Source organism: Trachypithecus francoisi, unplaced genomic scaffold, assembly GCF_009764315.1.
Source record: "Trachypithecus francoisi isolate TF-2019V2 unplaced genomic scaffold, Tfra_2.0 Lachesis_group5, whole genome shotgun sequence".
NCBI classification, from domain to species: domain Eukaryota; kingdom Metazoa; phylum Chordata; class Mammalia; order Primates; family Cercopithecidae; genus Trachypithecus; species Trachypithecus francoisi.
In genome coordinates, this window is record NW_022681470.1 from 121338747 (window position 1) to 121362511 (window position 23765).

The window sequence follows — 23765 nt, forward strand, 5'->3', positions numbered from 1 at the left end:
TGTTCAGAGTATGACATCTATTGAGATGAGAAATAACATTTTATTGAGTTTTTATTTTATATTGCTCTTATGACATTTCCATTATAAGGGAAAAAATAAGATTTGTGATTTTAGTTAGCATATCCTCTGAAAGCTTGTATTTTTCTATAACATATTTCTAGGGATGTTTTTTAACTAAGCATGGGGAATACGTTTAACTTATAGGCCTTCCCTTTTTTCTTTCAACATCTAATGTATATAGGCATTTGGAATGTATGCAACAATATCATTAGTATGATTGGTAAATTGTCGTAGTAGTATAACTCTTCCAGGGTTATGTAAAGAACCCTTTAATAAATGGACTCTTCTTGTACTTTTTGCAGATGTATGAAGTATGACAGGACTTTTAAAACCATAAAGCACCTGCTAGGTGCAGTGGCTCATGCCTGTAATACCATCACTTTGGGAGGCTGAGGTGGGCAGGTCACTTGAGGTCAGGAGTTTGAGACCAGCCTGGCCAACACGGTGAAACCCCATCTCTACTAAAAATACAAAAATTAGCCAGATGCAGTGGTGTGCCCCTGTAATCCAAGCTACTCAGGAGGCTGAGGCAAGAGAATCGTTTGAACCTGGGAGACGGAGGTTGCACTGAGCCAAGATCACACCGTGGCACTCCAGCCTGGGCAACAGAGCGCGACTCTGTCTCAAAAAACAAATAAGTAAAATAAAACTAAATAAACAAAACTGTAAAGCACCATAAAAAGTTAAATACCAACTGCAGTATCATACCACTATGGCATTTATACTAGAGAAAACTTCAGAAGATGAAAACCAAACATAATGATGTAGAGCTAAAAAGGTTCTCACAAACCTTCTAGTTGAATCCTCTTATCTTACAAGTTAGGACACTGAGTTTTTCTTTCCCCCCTCAAGAAAGCTTAATCTTGCCGTGTTGTCCAGACTGGACTTGAACCCCTGGGCTTAAGCTATCCTCCTGCCTCAGCCTCTGAAGTAGCCAGTACTACAGGTGGGAGGCACTGTGCCCAGCTCAGGAAAGCTTAAATGGAATTGGAGTAACACTCTGATCTGTTTCACATACGTAGCTTTAGATACTAGAAAAATAGGAACAGTGTATTCTCTTGTTTTGAAAATAATTCTTCCTCTCTGTGGTGTAAACTAGTGCTTCTTGTTCCTTTTCAGAAAACAGATACAAGTTATGAGATAACATTTAACCTTATTGTACAAATGGAGATTTAGCATCCAATCATATGTTCAACAAGAAACTTAACTAAAATGACACATTTTAAACCCATATAAAATTACAAGTCAGCATTAAAAAATCTGAACAGTTGAAGCTAGCCTTGATCAACTGTTTCCAAATTTTTCTATCAATACTCAATTGCTGTTTATACGTTTTACTTGTGTAGTAGATAAGCAATAGTGTGGAAAGGTTTAAAAGAAGTCCTTAGGAGAAAAACTTAAAAATTGAACAAATTCTATTTGTTAGTTTACTTTTTTTCTACCTGTACATCAAAGAAAAGACATTGTTATTTAATTCTGGTAAAATAGTTTAAGAAGTACTTGTGCATAGATATTTTTTACTAATTTCTTCCTTTATTTTCTGAATGATATAAACATTTGTGCTCTATTTGATTAATGTTTATGAGCAGTTTCACTTATATACCTGTGTCCAATTCTGGATTCTCTTAAGATACAGCATAGGATGTGGAACACTGTGGTCTCTCCCTCTCAGGGCTTAGAGTTACTTTACTCAAGGATAGGTGTAATAAACTTGTTGATAGTACTTCTATGGTTATATTACATAAAGAATATATTAAGCAGATTTAATTCGTGGATGTGAAAATACGTTTTTGTATGCATAAGTGTAGGGAATAGGTTATTTTCTTGATTTTAAACATTCAAAGCATTCTAATATTACTTCACATATTAAGTTTTAATTTTAATTTTTTTTTTTTTTTGAGACAGGGTCTCACTCTGTTGCCCAGACCTGGTGTGCGGTGGTGCAGTCTTGGCTCACTGCAGCCTCTGCCTACCAGGTTCCAGCATTTCTCCCACCTCAGCTTCCCAAATAGCTGGGACTACAGGTGGGTGCCACCACTCCTGGCTAGTTTTTGTATTTTTTGTAGAGATGAGGTTTTGCCATGTTGAACAGGCTGGTCTCCAACTCTTGACCTCAAGTGATCCGCCTGCTTCAGCCTCCCAGAGTGCCAGGATTACAGATGTGAACCACCCCGACGGGCCACATACTAAGTTTTTAAAATGGAATCAGTCTCTCATAAATCAGTTTGATCACTTGACATGGTAATTTTTTAATGTGAAAAGTTGTTACTAAATTGGTGGTTTGTCTTTCTAGATGTTATTTTAGGATCAGGGCATTAAGGATATACGAGGTTGTTACCTCATTTAGTCCTCAAAACATCCGCATTTTACCGTTGAAAAGTTACTAAATTGATGATTTGTCTTTCAATAGATGTTATTTTACAATCAGGGCAGCAAAGTCATATATCAGGCTAGAGCTAGGCACTCCACAGTGTCTATTTATTCCTCACAATATCCCGATATTACAGGTGAGAAAAATTTAGTTTTAGGTTAAACACTGCTAGATTACTCACTAGTGGAACAACAAGACATTAAACTTCAAATCCAGCATGCTTTTCAAACTTCTGTTTGTAAGTTAGAGAACACATGTGGAAAGTCTTGTCGCTTAAGACTGAAAACTTTAGTTAATACAAATGATAGTGATAACTCATTTCATGTGAATGTTTCTGATAGTTGGGTATGTCTTTTCATACAGGAGAGTAAGTATAAGAATGAGCATTGAACTACAATCAGTTTCTAATCCAGTTCACAGAAAGGTTGGTATTTAGTTCTTTTTTGAAATATCATTTAGGTACATTGTAGATAATTAGTTTTGTTCTTTAAGAATGTGACATCTTTTATTGCATTTATTTTGCTTTTAAATTTTGGGCTATTTTGTAACTGTTGCAAATCAAGGGTGGTGGAATCTACTGAGAAAACAACTGAAGTTGTTTTCATATAATTATGAAGAAGAACATAATTATACTATGTATTTCTTTGTTTGTTTTTTTTTTTGAGATGTAGTCTTGCTCTGTTGCCAGGCTGGAGTACCATGGCATGATCTCGGCTCACTCGCCTCCCGGGTTCAAACAATTCTCCTGCCTCAGCCTCCTGAGTAGCTGGGACTACAGGCATGCACCACCACGCCCAGCTCATTTTTGTATTTTTAGTAGAGACAGGGTTTCACCGTGTTGGCCAGGATGGTCTTGATCTCTTGACCTCGTGATCCACCCACCTTGGCCTCCCAAAGTGCTGGGATTACAGGCTTGAGCTGCTGTGTCCGGCCTATACCATATATTTCTAAAACATACATGAAGAATTGGGGGTTGGGGTGACAGTCTCCTTAGATTTGCCTAGTGCACTTAAAAGTTGCACATATATATATATACACATATATACACACACACGCACATATATATATATAAAATATCTTTTATTGCTGTTGTTCGTATGTGCGTGCGCGCACACACACACACTGCTGCCTTATAGAATTGGCATTTCATGGTGTAAATGTAAAAACAATAAACCAAAATACTACAGGGAGACATTTGTGACTCCTTTACTTCACGTTTTGAAGAGAGGCATTTAGGCCGGGCGCGGTGGCTCAAGCCTGTAATCCCAGCACTTTGGGAGGCCGAGACGGGCGGATCACGAGGTCAGGAGATCGAGACCATCCTGGCTAACACGGTGAAACCCCGTCTCTACTAAAAAAATACAAAAAATTAGCCGGGCGAGATGGCGGGTGCCTGTAGTCCCAGCTACTCGGGAGGCTGAGGCGAGAGAATGGCGTAAAACCCGGGAGGCGGAGCTTGCAGTGAGCTGAGATCCGGCCACTGCACTCCAGCCTGGGCGACACAGCGAGACTCCGTCTCAACAAAAAAAAAAAAAAAAAAAAAAAAGAAGAGAGGCATTTAGAGTATCAGTCTCATATAACCTTCAAAAGTGTGAGTCATTAACAGAACTAAGGATATAGAGTAGAGCAGGGGTCCCCAACCCCCTGGCCACTTACTGGTACGGTCTGTGGCTTGTTAGGAGCTGGGCTGCACAGCAGGAGGTGAGTGGCAGGTGGGCAGGAGATCGTTACCTCCTACAATCCGCCTCCTGTCGAATCAGCAGTGGCATTAGAGTCTCATAGGAGTGTAAACCCTATTGCGAACTGTACATGCAAGGGATCTCAGCTGTATGCTCCTTATGAGAATCTAATGCCTGATTTGAGGTGGAAGTTTCATCGAGAAACCATCCTTCACCCCCCAGTTCTTGGAAAAAATTGTCTTCTACAAAACTGGTTTCTAGTGCCAAAAAGGCTGGGGACCAATGGAACAGAGGACTAAGAAATACAGCATCTATGCCAAGGGCAGTGCCTCACACCTGTAATCCTAGCACTTTGGAAGGCTGAAGCCAGATTGCTTGAGCTAGGAGTTTGAGACCAATGTAGGCACCATGGTGAAATCCCATCTCTACAAAAAAATAGACAAATTACCTGAAGGTGGTGGCATACTCCTGTATTTCCAGCTACTTGAGAGGCTGAGGTGGAAGGATCACTTGAGCCTGGGAGGTTGAGGCTACAGTGAGCTGTGATAGTGCCACTGCAACCCAGACTGGGCAACAGAGCGAGACCCTATGTCAAAAAAAAAAAAAACACTGAACTATAGCATCTGTTTTCTGTGTGCCATAGCTTTCCCTGAACACGTTCAGGGACCTAGTAGTATTAGTATTACGTTTGGTTTTTTAAGTAGCCTCCTGGGTGAATTTCAAGAAGTACTTAAATAGAAGCTGCTTAAGAACAAGGCATTCTGAGGCAGAGCAGGTGCCTAAATTACTAATTTTCCAGGGTGGAGATTATATATTATACTTCTTACATGTTATTCCATATGCCTGCTATACCTCTTCAATTTCTAGCTTTGTGCATAAGTGGTTTAGATTTTTCTAGGATCTTAGCATTTCCTTAGTAGCCATGAGTAGAGATTTTATTTCAAATGTATTATTAACCTTAATGCCCAGTTCTGTATTAGTTTTACCTCATCTTGTAACTAATGCTGTTTTTCTTTCACCAGTGTTCTCTGGTACATACTTTTGGTGTACTTTTTGTGAGCTCTAGCTGTTACGATGATCTCCCACACTATGTACACTTAGCTACCTGGAAAGTGGTCTTTATGAAAGGTACCTACTTCATTTGAGACTGAAAACAGATGGGATTCCATGTCAGTGGCCACCTGGTTTAGAAGAGAATAGGCCCTTTGGAAGAAGCCTGGCAACGTATTACCTGATACCCCTGTCTTCTGAGAGACAGAAGCTTTCTTTTTTCTAGTGTGGATTATTGTCAGTTCTACTGATATATTTGCCACTTTTGAAATGCTATACCAGTTAATTTTAAGGGAAACTAAAAATAAAATTGAATGTGGTATGTTCAGTGGTAAAGAAAATTTTTGTCATCATGTTATGGTGTAGCAAGGACTGGGTCTAAATTTCCCCAAGCCTCTGATAGGAAGATATTCCTAAACTTTCAACTCTTAGCACTTACTTAACTTTTACACACCTCCATGTGGCTCTCAAAGAGCAGAATGTCTACCCCTATTTAAGATTCTAACTCTGTAAAGACTAATAAAAACCAGCAGCACTAAAAAACAAAACTGTCTGCAATATAACTATGATACACTGATGTTGTTGGATTTTTTTACTTCTGAGAAGGAAGAAATTACTCAAAAAGCCAGATCTAGTAAAAACATTTAAAAACAACAAACTTTCTTTCAGGACTTAGTTATTCGTCTGACTGATGACACGGATCCATTTTTTTTATATAACCTTGTTATATCTGAGGAAGATTTTCAAAGGTAACTGAATTTTTTTCTGATCTTATATTTAATGAAAGAATAAGTTTCTACATTTTATTGGTACTGTTCTCTTTAAATACATACCTACATATTAGATTTAGTTACTTTGGGAATATTGGGCTATTTGTACTATATTTACTTAGGGTGTTTTGGAAAATAAATGTTTTGTGGGTTATTAGAATTCTGCTTAAAACACTCGTGAAGTTTGAAGCTTTTGCTGAATTTATTGATTTTTTCCCCATTGAATACGTTCTATGAAAATCAGAGCTCCTTAGCTTAGTTCTTGATTATAACAAAGGTTAGTAAATAAAAAAAAGAATCCTTCAGGATGCTAATTATAATGAAAGATAGTAATTGGATGGGCGCGGTGCCTCATGCCTATAATCCCGGCACTTTAGGCGGCCGAAGAGGTCAGGAGTTCGAGACTAGTCTGACCAACATAGTGAAACCCTGCCTTAACTAAAAATACAAAAATTAGCTGGGTGTGGTGGCACATGCCTGTAATCCCAGCTACTCGGGAGGCTAAGGCAGAAGAATCTCTTGAATCTGGGAGGCAGAGGTTGCAGTGAGCCAAGATTGCACCACTGCACTCCAGCCTGGGTGACAGAGCGAGACTCTGTCTCAAAAACCAAAACAAACTAATTAAATTTTTTAAAAATTTCTTTTCCTTTCTTCTGTATAGTTTAAAATTCCAGCAAGGTCTTCTGGTAGACTTCTTAGCTTTCCCACAAAAATTTATAGATCTCCTTCAGCAGTGTACTCAAGAACATGCCAAAGAAATTCCAAGGTAAGTTGCGTGAGAACACTACATTATTAAATTTAATTCAAGACAGATTCTTCTTTGAAACACAAATTGATGGCAAAATCTTTTCCATTTATTATGAATATCCCTGTTTATTTTTAGAACTGGGGTTAGGCCTCCATTAAATCTCAGATTTTAAGGCATCTTGATTAAAATCAGAAATAGTTCTTAATTTTCATGTCTTGACAGAGGCACTAAAGTTATCCGAAATATTTGGCAGCATCAAATATTTAGTTTTTATATAATGAACTTGGAAAAAGGGAAGACTAAGATTGTATGTGTGTATGGTGCTAATGCCTGATTCTTTTACTGTAAAGTTCATCAACCTTTTACTTATTGGCTTTATCAGTTGATGATTGTTGTTGAATCTGTTATTAGGAAGAACAAAATGATGCTTTTCTATCATTTTTTCTATATGAAGTATAATTATTCTATAAAGAAGAACTTTTCCTCAGCAATTAGGGCTATTTGATTACTCAGAAAATTCATAAAGGATAAATGCTTAATTCTTGCATTTAAATTGTCAGTTTTTTAGAGTGAAGAGCTGGTAGTCTACTTTTCTGGCACTCAGTGAATTTTTGTTTTTAGTTTGTGCTTTCTCTCTCATTTGTTTCTCATGAACTCATGGACTTTTATATAGTCACTATGTTTCAGTCAATCTTTTTTTTGCCCAATTTATCTTATCGTTTACCATTGGGAGTCCTTTCATATTGGCCCCTGTTATTTCAATGTGCTCCCTTTCCTGAGCTTTCTAAGTAGAGAAGCTTCTGATTCAGTGAGAGATTTTCACTATCTCCTAAGTGTGTTATAATGTAACATTTTCTTTTCATAGGTTTTTACTACAGTTAGTTTCTCCAGCAGCTATGTTGGATAACTCACCTGCATTTTTAAATGTGGTAGAGACAAATCCTTTTAAGCATCTTACCCACCTCTCACTAAAACTTTTACCTGGAAATGATGTGGAGATAAAGAAATTTCTAGCAGGCTGTCTGAAATGTAGCAAGGTAATATTTAAATTTAAGTTACTCTTTTAACAAAATAAGTATCAATGGTCTTTGATAAATTATTGAAGAGATACGGTGCCATACATTTTTGCTTTCTGAATAAAGTTTTATGATATATAATGAATTTATTTTACTGTTTTTTACTTAGTCAGGGTATAGTGGGGATGGATCTGGACCAGGAATTGAGAAGCTTAGGTCCCAGGGTTTTTATCAATCATGTGTGATTTTTGGACAGGTCACTTAAACTCTTCTGTCATGGTTTCATCAGCTGCTAGACGTGTATGGAAATAGCTACCCTATGTAGCCAATCTTAGATAAGATATATGGAAATGTCTTGACAATTACAAAGTGCTATATGGCACAAGGAAACAACATAGGGATGCTGCTTGAGTTTTTAGAATCTTTCTTTTTTTTTTTTTTTTTTTGAGACGGAGTCTCGCTCTGTCACCCTGGCTGGAGCGCAGTGGCCGGATCTCAGCTCATTGCAAGCTCTGCCTCCCAGCTTTACGCCATTCTCCTGCCTCAGCCTCCCGAGTAGCTGGGACTACAGGCGCCCACCACCTCGCCCGGCTAGTTTTTTGTTTTTGTTTTTTTTTTTTTTGAGGCGGAGTCTCGCTCTGTCGCCGGACTGGAGTGCAGTGGCCAGATCTCAGCTCACTGCAAGCTCCGCCTCCCGGGTTTACGCCATTCTCCTGCCTCAGCCTCCGGAGTAGCTGGGACTACAGGCGCCAGTTCGCCCAGCTAGTTTTTGTATTTTTAGTAGAGACGGGGTTTCACCATGTTAGCCAGGATGGTCTCGATCTCCTGACCTCGTGATCCGCCCGTCTCGGCCTCCCAAAGTGCTGGGATTACAGGCTTGAGCCACCGCGCCCGGCCTTGTATTTTTTTAGTAGAGATGGGGTTTCACCGTGTTAGCTGGGATGGTCTCAATCTCCTGACCTCGTGATCCGCCTGTCTCAGCCTCCCAAAGTGCTGGGATTACAGGCTTGAGCCACCGCGCCTGGCCGAGTTTTTAGAATCTTTCTAGTCAAATGCTATATAGATCAGTGCATCTCAAACTTTAAATTATCTGGGGATCTTGTTAAAATGATTTAGGTCTGAGATGGAGCCTAAGAATCTGCATTTGTAACAGGCTTCCAGGAAGATGCTGATGCTATACTTTAAGTAGCATGGCTATAGATGATTACATTGTAAATTGTATAATTTTATTATTTTTATGAATAGGAAGAAAAATTATCATTAATGCAATCACTAGATGATGTTACTAGGCAACTGGACTTTACACAAAAGGTAATTCGAATTTCACTTTTTCTTTGTAAGTCATCCAGATATTGGCGCTGAATTGCTTCCTTGACTCAGTGCCAAGCTTTTATGTATTTTCTTTCAAATCATGCTTCCATTGAATTTCCTCTCCTCTTTGCCACCCTTCAGCTACCACTTAATTATCTTAATCTGATACTTTCTCTTGTACATACTTGACTTTACACCAACATTTCTGTATCCCCAATATGTTCCCTCGAGTCTTCATTAAATAAGATGTGTATATTTCTGTAACATATTGGTTCTCCGCTCCCCACTTACTGCCTCATTCCTCTGGCCTAAATGACTTTTCAGTTCCTATGCTCTAAACCTTTCCCTTCCTTTGCTATGTATAGAATTAATTCCTCTGATAGGATTAGCATCATTTTAGTCATAGCTACAACATTTCTCCCCTAGTCCATGAAATTGAAGGCCAGAGTATCTGTTTTAGCTTGTTCTTGTTTTGCTTTAAAGAACTATCTGAAGCTGGGTAATTTATGAAGAAAATAAATGTAATTGGCTCATAGTTCTGTAGGCTGTACAAGCATGGCGCCAACATCTGCTTGGCTTCTGATGGGGGCCTGAGGAAGTTTACAATCATGGCTGAAGGCAAAGAGGAGCAGGTGTGTCACATGGTGAGAGTGGGAGGAAGGAGGTACCACATGCTTTTGAACAACCAGATCTCGTATGAACTAACTGAGTGAGAACTCACTTACCACCAAGGAAATGGTACTGAACCATTCATGAGGGACCATTCCTGTGATCCAATCACCTTCCACAGGCCCTGCCTCCACTGTTGGGGATTACGTTTGAACATGAGACTTGGAGGGGACAGACATCCTAACCATATCGGTATCTGATAATCTGCATGGCCTCATGCAGAAAATACCCCTTCACAATGTGGCCCACAGGGCCATGTTACTGGGTTTTATATGTAAGTGAACTATTCCTTGTAATCGACTTGCTTCCCCCTACCCCTCTTTATTGGGTGATAAAGAGCCAGATTTAATTAAAAGCTTTAATTAAAAGATAGTTTATCTTGACCTGTGGGCCTTTTTGGGTCTAAGATTGTTTTTATTCTGATATTGATTTCCTAAAATTAAAAAATTTTGTGTAGGAAAAGGCTTTGAACATGTCCTGAAAAGCTATAATTTTGTTTTCTTTAATATCTTTGTAAATATTGGTATATTCTAATCAGAAGTATTATATTAAGGAGACTATCTTAATATTTTGTGTTAAACTCTAATGTAGACATTAGCAGAAAAAAACCAAGAATTAGATAAGTTACGGAATGAATGGGCGTCACACACAGCAGCCTTGACAAACAAGCATTCTCAGGAACTGACAAATGAAAAGGAAAAAGCCTTGCAGGTAAGAACATTAAAGGAAACTGAAAAAATATCTTTTATGGCTGTTGGTCATTTTGTTAATTTTGAAAGTAATAAATGCTTGCTTTAAATTTTCCAAACATTATAGAAGTATATAAAATGAAAATAAAAATTCTATCTTTCAAAGTCTTACTACCCAGAGATAATCTATAAACATTTTTATATATTTTTTCAGACTTTTCTCTATGTATATGTAAATAATATGCAATTTATAAATATTTGCTTATAAACTTATAACTGTAAATTATGTTGTTTATATATGTGCCCATTTATGGGTTTTTGGTTTTGTTCTAGACTAATGGAGTCTTGTTGGATATATTGATTGTAACTTTTTTTCACTTAATATGATACCATTCTATATCAGTTAAGATATTCCTTTTTAGTGACTGCAGAGTATTCATTTTGGGTTAACTTAAATTATTTAACTACTTACCGAAATGGTGGTCATTTAAATGCTTCAAAATTTTGGTTATTTTAAGCAATACTGCAACAAGCACTCTTAGTTTCTAGAAGTGAAACTGCAGCATACCTATATAAAATATTGATGGACACTGCAAATTTGCCACCCAAAAAGGTTAAACCAAATGAAATCCCAAAGATAAGGTAGTGTATAAGGATACTTATTTCCCCATATTCTCGACATTGTTTTTAACCTTCTTAATTCTTTATTTATTATTATTATTTTTTGAGACGGAGTTTTGCTTTTGTTGCGGAGGCTGGAGTGCAATGGCACAATCTCGGCTCACCGCAACCTCCGCCTCCCGGGTTCAAGCGATTCTCCTGCCTCAGCCTCCCGAGTAGCTGGGATTACAGGCATGTGCCACCACGCCCAGCTAATTTTGTATTTTTAGTAGAGATGGGATTTCTCCATGTTTGTCAGGCTGGTCTTGAACTCCCAATCTTAGGTGATCTGCACACCTCAGCCTTCCAAAGTGCTGGGATTATAGGCATGAACCACTGTGCCCTGCTACCTTCTTAATTCTTAATATTTGCCACCTGATCTTAAGGTAATACTAGTTTTAGTTTACATTTCTTATGTTTTTTTTGTGAAGATACGCATTTTTATTTTTTATTTTTTATTTGTATTTACTTACTTTTTTTGAGATGGAGTCCCATGCTCTCTCCCAGGCTGGAGTGCAGTGGCGCGATCTCAGCTCACTGCAAGCTCCGCCTCCTGGGTTCACACCATTCTTTTGCCTCAGCCTCCCGAGTAGCTGGGACTACAGGCATGTATCACCACACTGGCTGATTTTAAAATTTTTTTTGTAGAGATGGGGTTTCGCTGTGTTGCCCAGGCTGGTCTTGAACTCCTGGCCTCAAGTGATCCTCCTTCCTTGGCTTCCCAAAGTGCTGAGATTATTGGCATGAGCCACTGTGCCTGGTACTACCTTTATCACATACTAAATTTCTTTATGTACTTGGGCTTGTCTTTGGACTGTTGTTAAGAACTAATCTCATTTTCTCGTTCAGTGGAGAGATATAGCTCTTCATTTATTAAGGTCTTATTTGTTGAAAACAGACTTTTTATCTCTCTCCCTTTTTCTCTTTTCTCTTTTTCTTTTGCAGCCTTGTTAAACAATGTTTTTGTCTAGGGACTTTACAGATTTTTACTGCATAAATGAGACCATCCACTCCCTACCAGTACCACTGTGGTTAAATTTATAATTGTTTATCAGTAGTGTATATTAATGTCATATCCAGCCACCTTACTGAATTTACATACTGTTTCTAAGAGTTTTGAAATTGATTATCTTATGTTTTCCAGGTAGATATATAAACTATAAAAAATAGTAATTTTTTCTCTTCCTATGATGAGTGTCCTTTTTTTTTCTTGTACAGAAAAATACTGAATAATAGTGAAATTTTCATCTTGTTCCAGTCTTTTTTGGTAAATAACTAAAATATCTCACCATTAAATATGATGTTTGCTTTGCATTTGAGAGAGAGGGTTTTCTTTTCTTACTTGCTACCTAAGAATTTTAATTCAGAGTGCTAAGTCAGATAAAATGAGTTTTGGGATCTAACCAAATAATTGTGTCATTTTTCCCCTTTAGTAGTGTAATAAATTATAACAATAGGTTTCCAAAGGTGGAATCATCTTCGCTTTCATAGAATAATACTTACATAGTCATAGCGATTTTTAATAAACTATTGTATCAATTTGTTATTATTTAACTTGGGATTTTTGTATTTTTGTTTATTTGTTTTTAGAGACAGAGTCTTGCTCTTGTTGCCCAGGCTGGAGTACAGTGAGGTGCGGTCACAGCTCACTGCATCCTCAACCTTTGGGGCTCAAGCGATCCTCCCACCTCAGTCTTTGGAGTAGCTGGGACCACAGGTACGGGCCACTAGGCCTAGCTAATTTTTTTTTTTTTTTTAAGAGATGGAGTCTCACTATGTTGGTCAGGCTGGTCTCAATCTCCTGGCCTCAAATGATCCATCCGCCTTGGCCTCCTGAAGTGCTGGGATTACCGGCGTGAACCACCCTGCCTGGCCCAGAATGTTTGTATTTGTATTCATAAGTGACCTTGGTCTGAGATTATCTTTTTCCTGCACATCATAGTTTGCTTATTGCAATTGTGGGTTATAGACTATGGTATTAGAATTATGCTAGCCTCATGAGATGAATAAGAACATTTTTCAATTTTCTTTATTCTTTGAAACAGTGAAATAACAGGGAATTAATCTGTACCTTGAGGGCCTGATACAATTAGCCATTTAACACCATTTGGATCACACACCTAGTTGAAACATTTATCTTTTTCTTTTCCAGTTTTCTCCATCATTATTGGTCTGTTTAAATTTTCTCTTTTTTCTTGAGTTTTGCTAATTTATATTTTCTTAAAAAGCCATGTGTTTCATCTATGTGTTTTTATTTTTAAAATTTATTATTATTATTTTTTTGACGATGAGGTATTGCTATGTTGCCCAGGCTGGACTCAGACTCCTAAGTTTAGGCAATCCTCCTGCCTCAGCTCCTCTAGAGTAGCAAGGACTACTGGTGTGTGCCATTGTACATGGCTACTGTCTGTGTGTTTAAATATATTAGTACAATATTGTGCATATTGTCTTGTGATTTTTAAAATCTCCATATTATTTCTCTTATGTTCTTAATTTGTTTTGTTTAATGCGACTACATGGTTTTTCTATTGTTTAGTGTTTCCAAAGAACCAGTTTTTCATTTCATTAATTAATTCTGCACTGTTCCCCCCCCCCCATTTCATTAATTTCTGTTTACTACCTTTTTTTTTTTTTTTTGGCTTGATTTTCAAGCAAGTTGTGTTCTTCTCGATGTTGTTGTTAGATTGAGGGGTACATGTGCAAGTTTGTTTCTGGGTATATTGCATAATACTGGAGTTTGGGCTTCTATTGAACTCATCACCCAAATAGTGTACATAGTGCCCAATAAGTAGTTTTTCAACCTCTACTCCACTCTATCCCTCCCTCATTTTGGAGTACTCCTTGTCTATTGTCCATGGAAATAAATTAGATCTAAAAGTTTCTTCATAAGGGCATTTGTTTAAAACTCCAGAGTGACTGAAGGAATTGTTTGTATTTCTATATTGCACTTTCTAATAGGATTGTCAGACAGTCCTTTGGGACCTTAAAACCAGGTCAACACTTCTCTTCCTGCTAATAGATAATGTAAAACTTTAGTGTGCATGAGAATCATTTGAAGGGTGCATTAGAATGCAGATTGCTGGGCTTCATCCCCAGAGTCTTTGATATGGTTAGTCAGTGGTGGAGTCCAATAACTCGATTTCCTGATAGGTTCTTAGCTGATACTGATTATTCTGTTCAGAGGACCATAATTTGATAACCACTGCCATAGGGTGCTGTTACTCAAATTAGGCCAATTTTGTGACTATACAGAAATCTGTTGAGGAAGGTAAACTGCCTTCTGTTATTACTGATGGTTTCTACAAATGTTATAGGGAATAATGGCTGTATTATCTATATTTGTCACTCACCCATTCAAGTGGACATTAAACCTGTGTTATCTTTATGGCATTTTAAAAAGGCAAATTTGATTCCTGCATTTTAAATTTTTCTTTATGTTTACACTTATTTCTCATGGTTTCTTTATACCTCCATTTAAAAAAATATACCGAGTAATCTTGTTTCTACACTAATTTCTTTGTAGAAGCTTTTTTCCTGTGAGGAAAGTTCTAGCAACATATAGAATCACCCATCTTCCTTCTATTTCTTATATTATTTTCTTAATTCTGACTTCTATATTTCTTCACTTCATAGAATTTTTTTATTAATTTTTGTTTTCCCATTCATATCATTATAATTCCATTCCCAAAACATTTTTCTCATGTAATATTCTTCCAAAACTACTGTGTGCTTTTCTGATTTAAGCCTCTATAGAATATTCATTTGAAAAAATATTGCTTTCACCTCTACAAATTCTCCCTTTTCTGTTGGACTCTATTCTGAAACTGTTCCTCCAATGATTATTTTTTTTCCTCCAGAATGGAAATTTTTTAATGTATTTTTTTCTAAAAATATTGAAATGATTCAGAAGTGAACAAAGTAGAAAATGTAAACTTTATAATCCTAGTTTTCACACTTTTTTTTTTTAAACAAAAATCTCCAAGGTTCTGATGTTCACTGGAGTAAAAACCCGTTCTTTATTTTCATTGCTTTTGGCCTCTATTGTCTTTAGTGTCTTTGATTACCTTCTTAAATAGCTACAGTTAGCATCTTTACCAGTTTGCTCTGATTTTTCTTCCTGATTGCTTCTTCAGTGTTTTCTTCCAAGGTTGCATTTTCAATTTTATATGGACTTCTTCCTGTTTTATCTCTTTTTGCTCCTTCTCTCCTTTTCAGCTTTCCAAAAATGAGGAAATTCCTGAAGTAGTAATGTAAAAATTCCTAAGGTATTTTATGAGAGAGACACTCCCCTGTACTAGTGCTAAGAATTTTGAATGGGTATAACTTCTCTGGGATACAGTTTTGGAACTTGTATCAAGCTTTATATTTGTTTATGTTCTTTATTCTATAATTGATCATAAAGAAATAATCTGAATTTTAGATGTATGTACAAAAAAATCAATCATCATTTTATTTATAATTGTGAAAAATTGGAAACTAAATGTCCATAATAGGGCAGAAGTTAAATGAATTATGGAGTAGCCAGGGATGGAATGTTGTGTAGCTGTTAAAGACTTTACAAAGAATTTTTTAATGATGTGAGAAGGTGCAAATGCTAAGGGAATAAAATGTGATTAAATTGTATGAATAGCTTGATATTCATTAAATTTATTATGTGTGTTGTGTGTTTATGTGGATGTCAATGTAAGTATATAAATGATTGGAAGAGAGTACTCCTAAATATTAGGAGTGATTTCTGGATGTGATTATGCGTTGTATTTCCTTTTTGCCCTTAAGAGCATGTATAACTTTGATAACCACAAAAATATGCTTTATTTTCCAAAGATATTTAGGATTTGATAGTGTTCGTTAACAAAAATGGTACTAAGATAGGTTTGTGATAGGATTCAGACAGGCAGTAGATATTGCACTGTTATAACCATGTTCAAATTTTATTGTTGGTAAAGATGACTTGGACTAATGAACCAACCTTGCTCATTTTACAAAAATAAAAAATAAATTACAATTTTTTTGTTCAAATCTTTCTGTATTTGTATTTCTGATTTTTTTCTTTGAATTTTGGTACTGTATTTTTATTATATAATAGGCACAAGTTCAATATCAACGGCAGCATGAACAACAGAAAAAAGATTTAGAAATCCTTCATCAACAAAATATCCACCAGCTACAAAACAGACTGTCTGAGTTAGAAGCAGCTAATAAAGACTTAACTGAAAGAAAATATAAAGGAGACTCCACTATTAGAGAACTTAAAGCAAAACTTTCTAGTGTTGAAGAGGTATTGAATGTTGATTTTTTTCTCCCCCAGTTTAAAAGAACATTTTGATTTGGTTATTTTAATGTGGTTACTTGTGTTGATGGTGTTCCTCTGGATGCTCTGTAGAGTTCTCTTGTGGTGTTAGGGTAATCCATTCAGACAATGCAAAGAAAATTGAGAATTTGAAATTTGATAAAAAGCCTAATTCATAACAGAACTGAGGTAAACTTGAATATTTTTAGTTAGGGTCTTGAGAGCAGATTACTGGCACAGCTGTCAGATTTATTAATTTTTTTTTTTTTTTTTTTTTTTGGAGACGGAGTCTCGCTCTGTCGCCCAGGCTGGAGTGCAGTGGCCAGATCTCAGCTCACTGCAAGCTCCACCTCCGGGGTTTACGCCATTCTCCTGCCTCAGCCTCCTGAGTAGCTGGGACTACAGGCGCCCGCCACCTTGCCTGGCTAGTTTTTTTGTATTTTTTTTAGTAAAGACGGGGTTTCACCGTGTTAGCCAGGATGGTCTTGATCTCCTGACCTTGTGATCCGCCCGTCTCGGCCTCCCAAAGTGCTGGGATTACAGGCTTGAGCCACCGTGCCCGGCCAATATGTTTTTAATAGTAACACAGCACCTATATTTCATTAGGGTACTGTGATGACAGGGCTGGTTTTTTTTTTTTTTCTCAGCCTACCTAACATAAACAATTATATGAAATTTAGTGTCTAGTAATAATGGTAATGGTAAAGATAATAGTTAATCCTTACTGAGCATTCTCTGTGTTAGGTACTGTTTGAAGTTCTTTACATATATTAACTCATTTTGTTGTTATAACAATTCTTTAAGGTAGGAATTATTATTAGCCCCATTTTACAGATGATGAAACTAAGTCACAGAAAGGTTAAAGTTGCCTAAGATCACATAGCCGATGAGTGGAAGAACAAGGATTAGAACTCATCTATTATTTGCCTGTCTTTAGTACTACCTTGTTCTTTCAGGCAACAGAGAAATTTTCATTTTTTATTGTATTTATTATATTTAAGGTCCGGGATACATGTACAGAATGTGCAGGTTAGTTGCATAGGTAAACATGTGCCATGGTGGTTTGCTGCACCTATCAACTCATCACCTAGGTATTAAGCCCCACAGAAATTTTTAAAATCTTGCTATAGTGCCACATTTGTTGTTGCTTTGGCATTGATTACAGGCTTCTTTGTAGCATTATACATTATTGTCATATGAAGTATTAGAAAATATATGTAGTTTTTTTGTCTATATTGTAAATACCAAAGTTACCAGTGTTATTCTAGCTCACAAGACTTCAAACTCTATTTTGCCAGTCTCATGCTTAGAAGCTCTAAAGCCTGACCAATTTTGTGTTCAGATCCTCATATTGTTTTGCCCCAACAATAGATGTCTTCAGTTTTTCCTGCATACACTCTTCACACTGGTTGTAAAGCATTGGAAACTTCATGGTACGTTGGTAGTCTAAATACTTCAGTATAATGCTCTGATTTAATCATACTCAGCCCTGGAACTGGTCATTATATAAACAGAACCTCATTATGTTGATTTTTATATGATCTAATAAAAATATTTCCTCCAGGATTTTAATAAGACTTTCAAATTGTTAGTTCTTGGATATTTTTTAACCACTGAGTATTCAGTTACCTGTTTTAAGTTAGAATTTTTAGGCAGTAGTGCCCTAAAAATAACAATTGCTACCATTTATTGAGTTTTACTGTGTGCCAACCAAAATGCTAGGTAATTTACATAATAATTTTTATGAAGGTTAAATGAAATAATTTATTAAGTATTTGTTATTTCCGTTTTACAAATGAGGGAACTGAGATTTAATTTAGGGAATTTCAGTAATTACCAAGATCACACAGTAGAAGAGCCAGGATTTGAATTTTGTTTGAAACTAAAGTTTGTGCTCCTAAAACCACTATAGTCACAATACCATATAATTATTTTTGGAAACTTTTGTTGAGAACTAAAACTATCTAGGAATACTATATCCTGGACTTTCATATACCAGCAGCCTTTGGGTTAATATTAGCTGATTGGGAAGAGATCTGTTGTAGATTTTTTTTAAATCTATTTTTAATGAACAATTGTAGTTTATTTTGCTTGAAAGAGTGAACAGAGAGATCTGGAAATGTTAACATTTATTGACATGGAAAGATATTTGTAATACGTGAAGAAGGTAGATTATAAACTGGAGAGTATCAGCCTTTAAAAAATAATCTGTACATGTAAGCAACAAAGCAAAATGTTAATTCTAGATTGTGGCTCTCACCCTTGGTTACCCTTGGAATCAGTTGTGGAGACATCAGAAAATTATTGTTAAAAGTTTTAAAGTTACTGTAATTTATTCGTAAATTAGAATTATTTTATTTTCCTTTGATATGATTGAATCAGATAGTAGAATATTTTACAATTACATTCCAGATATGTGCTACTATACCATTAGAAAGACATTCATGTTTTTAAAAAAAGTCTGTACTAAAACTTTAAAATTATTAAAGACTTTTTTTTATACATTAGACATCTTAATTATAAATAACCAGATAAGGCAACTTCCCTTTTTCATAATGCATAATTTCTTTCTTTTTCCATTCTAGGAGCTGCAGCGGACTAAGCAAGAAGTCCTCTCTTTGCGAAGAGAGAATTCTACACTAGATGCTGAATGCCACGAGAAAGAAAAGCATATTAATCAGCTACAAACAAAAGTGGCAGTTTTAGAACAGGAAATCAAGGATAAGGACCAGCTTGTTTTAAGAACAAAAGAAGCATTTGATACAATCCAGGAACAAAAGGTCTACTTTTAAATTTTTCTCAGAAATTTATGATGACATTTATAAGTAAACACAAATACCCTAATTATTCATGTTTTTAAAAAATATATCAGGTGGTTTTAGAAGAAAATGGTGAGAAAAATCAAGTACAACTAGGAAAGCTTGAAGCTACAATAAAATCATTATCTGCAGAACTTCTAAAGGTTTGTTTTAAAGATTTTATAGAATAATATTTCATTAGATTACATAGAAATATACATATGAAGCTCTTTTATAGGCAAATGAAATTATCAAGAAGTTACAGGGGGATCTGAAAACCTTAATGGGTAAGTTGAAATTGAAGAATACAGTTACTATTCAGCAAGAAAAACTCCTGGCTGAGAAGGAGGAAAAATTACAGAAGGAACAAAAGGAATTACAAGATGTTGAACAGTCTCTTCGAATTAAAGATCAAGAGGTAGTTAATATTTTAAATTTTTGTGTTGTAACTATATTTTTTCCTCCTTTATTTTTAAAATTTATGCTTTGTTACATTAACAAATGGCTTTGGCCTTTTTTTTCAACAAAAGAACATGATTCAGTAGATGTTAATAACCTGTTTCAGTTTGGAAAGTTAGTTATCATGATTCAGATACCTTGATTGCTCATCTATGTCTGTGTTTGTATACACACGTAAATATTTTATTACATAATTGAGCTAATTCCTTTATTCTCATTTAATAATATTAGTGGTAACCATTTATTTAGTTAATAATAGATTCTTCCGTTTTTATTTAACCTTTGTTTTGCTTGACTTGTGATGATTGATATATTTCAGGTATGCAAATTACAAGAACAATTAGAAGCTACAGTTAAAAAACTTGAAGAAAGCAAACAACTTCTAAAAAATAATGAAAAATGTAAGTATGTTACATGTTAATGTAAATGAGGTTTGTAGTTTTATTCTTGTATTTTTTTGAGACACAGTCTCACTCTGTCACCCAGGCTGGAGTGCAGTGGCATGATCTCAGCTCACTGCAGCCTCCACCACTTTGGTTCAAGTTATCCTCTCGCCTCAGCCCCCCAAGTAGCTGGGACTAAGGTGCAGCACCACACTCAGCTAATTTTGTGGGGTTTTTTTGCAGACAAGGTTTTATCATGTTGCCCAGGCTAGTCTCAAACTCCTGAGCTCAAGTGATCCACCCGCCTCAGCCTCCCAGATTGTTATGTTTAGGTTTACAGGTGTTAGCCATCGTGCTCGGCTATAGTTTTATTCTTAACGTGAAAATTTTATTTGAATTCATAAAAGTGTAGGTATTATAAATCTAGACATTGTCCAATATATAAGTAATTTCTGCTTTAAATATATGTCTTAATGCCTTTTCTATAAATTTATATCATCTGCCCAGTAAAAGAGTTATCATCTTTATAAAGAAAACCATATCCCATATGTCAGTAACCCACAATTAAAACTGTTGAAAGTGTTGACTGTAATTTATTGTTTAAATTCTTCATTACTCCTTTTTTAAATTGCTATGTTTACTTAATAATAACAATATGAATTATTTGAAACCAAAACATAAAATTCTGATTTTAACTAACATTTTCTCAGTTTATACTACAGAGTATCATACATAAGATTGTGAATTTTAAATAAACTGTAAGATATTCTAGAAGTGAAATCTTTCAAAGAGTTCCTTGACTAGCAGAAGTATGTGCTTTGGAGAGTAATAAATAAGGAGTCCTATGTGGCAGCTTCTAAAATAAGAAACTTTAATGACAAAAATATAGGTGAACCTATATTGCTCTCCTGTGATGTCAGGTAGTTATAAAAACTTAAAAAATCTTAATATAGTTTTTAAATGTTTAAGATGATTAGAAAAATAAAAACAGTGAAAATTCTTTACCTTGCTTCTTGTTCTTTTATTTAAGTAATCACGTGGTTAAATAAAGAACTAAATGAAAATCAGCTAGTGAGAAAGCAAGATGTATTGGGACCTTCTACTACTCCGCCTGCACATTCTAGCAGCAACACAATCAGAAGTGGAATTTCTCCTAACCTGAATGTGGTAAGATTTAAAATAAGATGTGAATGATCTTAGTGAATTTCCTGAAACAAAAATATTTCCAGATTGTTAGAAAGTTTCCATGATTTAAGGTGCTGGTACCAATACACAGTGGAGTCCTACAATTACTAGCACTGAAATTAAGTTGCCCCTGGAGGTGGAACAAAGGCACACTTGCTCTGAACAAAGAGGCCGAGTTTGAAGAGGACACTTCTTTATAAGTCTTGACTGGATATTGAAATCTTTCAGTGCTAACTAAAGCAATACCAAATATACTGAAAAACTTGAGAACACACAATGTAAAACGTTTAGGAGACTTCGAGAAGAGAGAATTCAGGGTTTAGGCTTAAGCATAAACTGAATTCTATCAGAAAAAGAAAAGAAAGTAAAAAAAGAAAAAAGTCCTGTTAGCAGGCTTGTCACCTTTAGATTCTACAAGAAACTGGTTATGAGATATAAGCTTTCTAGTTCCCATTACCAGATTTTTTTCTTTTTTGAGACAAGGCCTCGCTCTGTTGCCTAGGCTGGAGTGCACTGGTGGGATCATGGCTCATGGCAGCCTTGACCTCCTGGGCTCAGGCAGTCCTCCCATTTCGGATTCTCAAAGTGCTGGGATTACAGGTGTGAGCCACTGTGCCCAGCCCTGCTTTTTTTTTTTTTTCTCCCCTGAGAAAAAAGACTGGGCACGATGGCTCATGCCTGAAATCCCAGCACTTTGAGTGGGAGGCTGAGGTGGGTGGATCACCTGAGGTCAGGAGTTCAAGACCAGCCTGGGCAACATGATGAAACCCTCTCTCTACTAAAAATACAAAATTCAGCTGGGTGCAGCAGTGCATGCCTATAATCCCAGCTACTCGGGAGACTGAGGCAGGAGAACCGCTTGAACCCAGGAGGTAGAGGTTGCCGCGAGCCAAGATCGCACCACTGTACGCCAGCCTTGGGTGACAGAGTGAGACTCTGTCTCAAAAAGAAAAAAGAAAAAAAAAGGGAGAATAAGAAAAGCAGCTTCTTACATTCAGAGGTGGTTTGGTACTGTCTGATAGTTAGGCCTAGGTGCTTCTAGGAGGTTGCCTAGCATCCACACATAGGCCTTGGAGCTCCCCTGTTGAACACAACAATTTCATGGAATATTAACATCAGGCAAGGTTACTCTGTGACTCTGTCAATACAAAAACAAGACTTTCATAATCATGCCTGAACACAGACAAAAATATAAACATTGCTAAATCACAAATGTGGTCCATAAGCATCCTCATATCCTGGCTAACGTGAATGGCTGCTGTTGCTTTAATTACAGCTTTGACCTTAATACATTCCTCTTGCCTTATTAGATAGGATTTATTCAGATACCCAGTCAATTACCCCCTTTTCCCAGTAGCTTCCAATCCACAGTAAAGCACCACTTAAACTTTTTCTTAAATCCCCTGACATGTGCCTAAATCCAATAAATAAGTCCCTTTTAAGGGAACTTTAAAAGAAGATACCCATGGTATCACTTTTGGAGATACCCATGTTTCTTCATGGTGTGCAGTTTCCCTTGTTGCAAGGAGCAATAAATCTAGCTTGTATATCTACCCATCCGTTCCTGGTGGTCTTTGGCTGCAGGACACTAGCAGAAGGTTTAAACTTCAGATTCCTAATTGAATTTTTAACCTAATCTACTCTGGTAAGTCAGAGTACTGGATATCTAAAGAAAGGGAAAGATTGCTGTTAAATTGGAAAAAGGTACAGAAAGAAGTGCCTCGGGCTGAATTACAAACTTAAAAAAAAAAAAATTTTTTTGACCGGCTTAAAATTTGAATGACTGATGATAGCTGTGTAGAAGGTGTTTTTTTGTGTGCATCCGTTAGTGTGCACAAATGCGTCTCAAGATTTGTGTTACCACTGGCCTCAGTATAAAAATAAACTTTGTTTTCATAATATTGGTTAATGTGTGGTAGCAGTATATTGAAAATTAGTGGCAAAACCAGTTATTGTCTAAGTCCGTTTAAGAACACTAATCTTGTTTTTGTGCTGTCTGACAGAAAATTATTTTTATTTTATCTCTGATTGGCCTATTGATCTCCAGACTCCCCCATTCCCCGCTTTTTTAGGAGACTTAGAGTGAAACAAATTGGTTCAGAAGCTTGGCTTTAACTTAGTACAAAGGTAGGCCCAGTAGTTTGTTTTATCCAAGCTTGCACAGCTGCTTTGAAAAGCCCTCTAGTTCAAAGTTATCGTAGCCCCATGGTAGGTAATAAAGCAGAGTTTTGTGGTGTGATAAACAAGACTGGCCTCTGAGATAGTGCTTTTAATTATTAATTATTATAATAGATGCTAATGCCACCTGATGAACAAATACTATTTAGAATTAATTTCTCATCTTTAATCGTCTTTATGTTTTTATTTTTAGGTTGATGGTAGACTGACTTACCCAACCTGTGGGATTGGTTATCCTGTCTCCTCTGCATTTGCATTCCAGAATACCTTCCCTCATTCGATATCTGCCAAAAATACCAGCCACCCTGGTTCAGGAACAAAGGTAGCTAAATTAACTAATACTCATTCTGGGAAAAAATATAGCAACCTATTAGCATACAAACATTTCACATCTTTTAAAAGTTCATTTATTCTTTGGTCAGTTGTTAAGTAGTAGGTAGTGTATTAGA

At 36.3% G+C, this 23765-nt stretch overlaps 1 protein-coding gene across 7 annotated transcripts in view; it reads left to right on the forward strand.

Moving 5' to 3' along the window:
- The window catches only part of SASS6 (SAS-6 centriolar assembly protein), a 59268-nt gene that overhangs the window by 4336 nt on the left and 31167 nt on the right, over positions 1-23765 (forward strand). For 3 of the 7 annotated variants that reach the window (XM_033197185.1, XM_033197184.1, XM_033197186.1), the window contains 13 exons: positions 2795-2855; positions 5830-5909; positions 6592-6696; positions 7544-7715; positions 8940-9005; positions 10266-10385; positions 16110-16301; positions 18899-19093; positions 19186-19275; positions 19350-19529; positions 19890-19971; positions 20984-21120; positions 23510-23638. In XM_033197185.1, coding sequence (XP_033053076.1) covers positions 2795-2855; positions 5830-5909; positions 6592-6696; positions 7544-7715; positions 8940-9005; positions 10266-10385; positions 16110-16301; positions 18899-19093; positions 19186-19275; positions 19350-19529; positions 19890-19971; positions 20984-21120; positions 23510-23638 — 1609 coding nt within the window. The remainder of the gene's footprint in view (positions 1-2794; positions 2856-5829; positions 5910-6591; positions 6697-7543; positions 7716-8939; positions 9006-10265; positions 10386-16109; positions 16302-18898; positions 19094-19185; positions 19276-19349; positions 19530-19889; positions 19972-20983; positions 21121-23509; positions 23639-23765) is intronic. The other 4 variants (XM_033197182.1, XM_033197183.1, XM_033197181.1 and 1 more) reach the window with 2 other exon arrangements.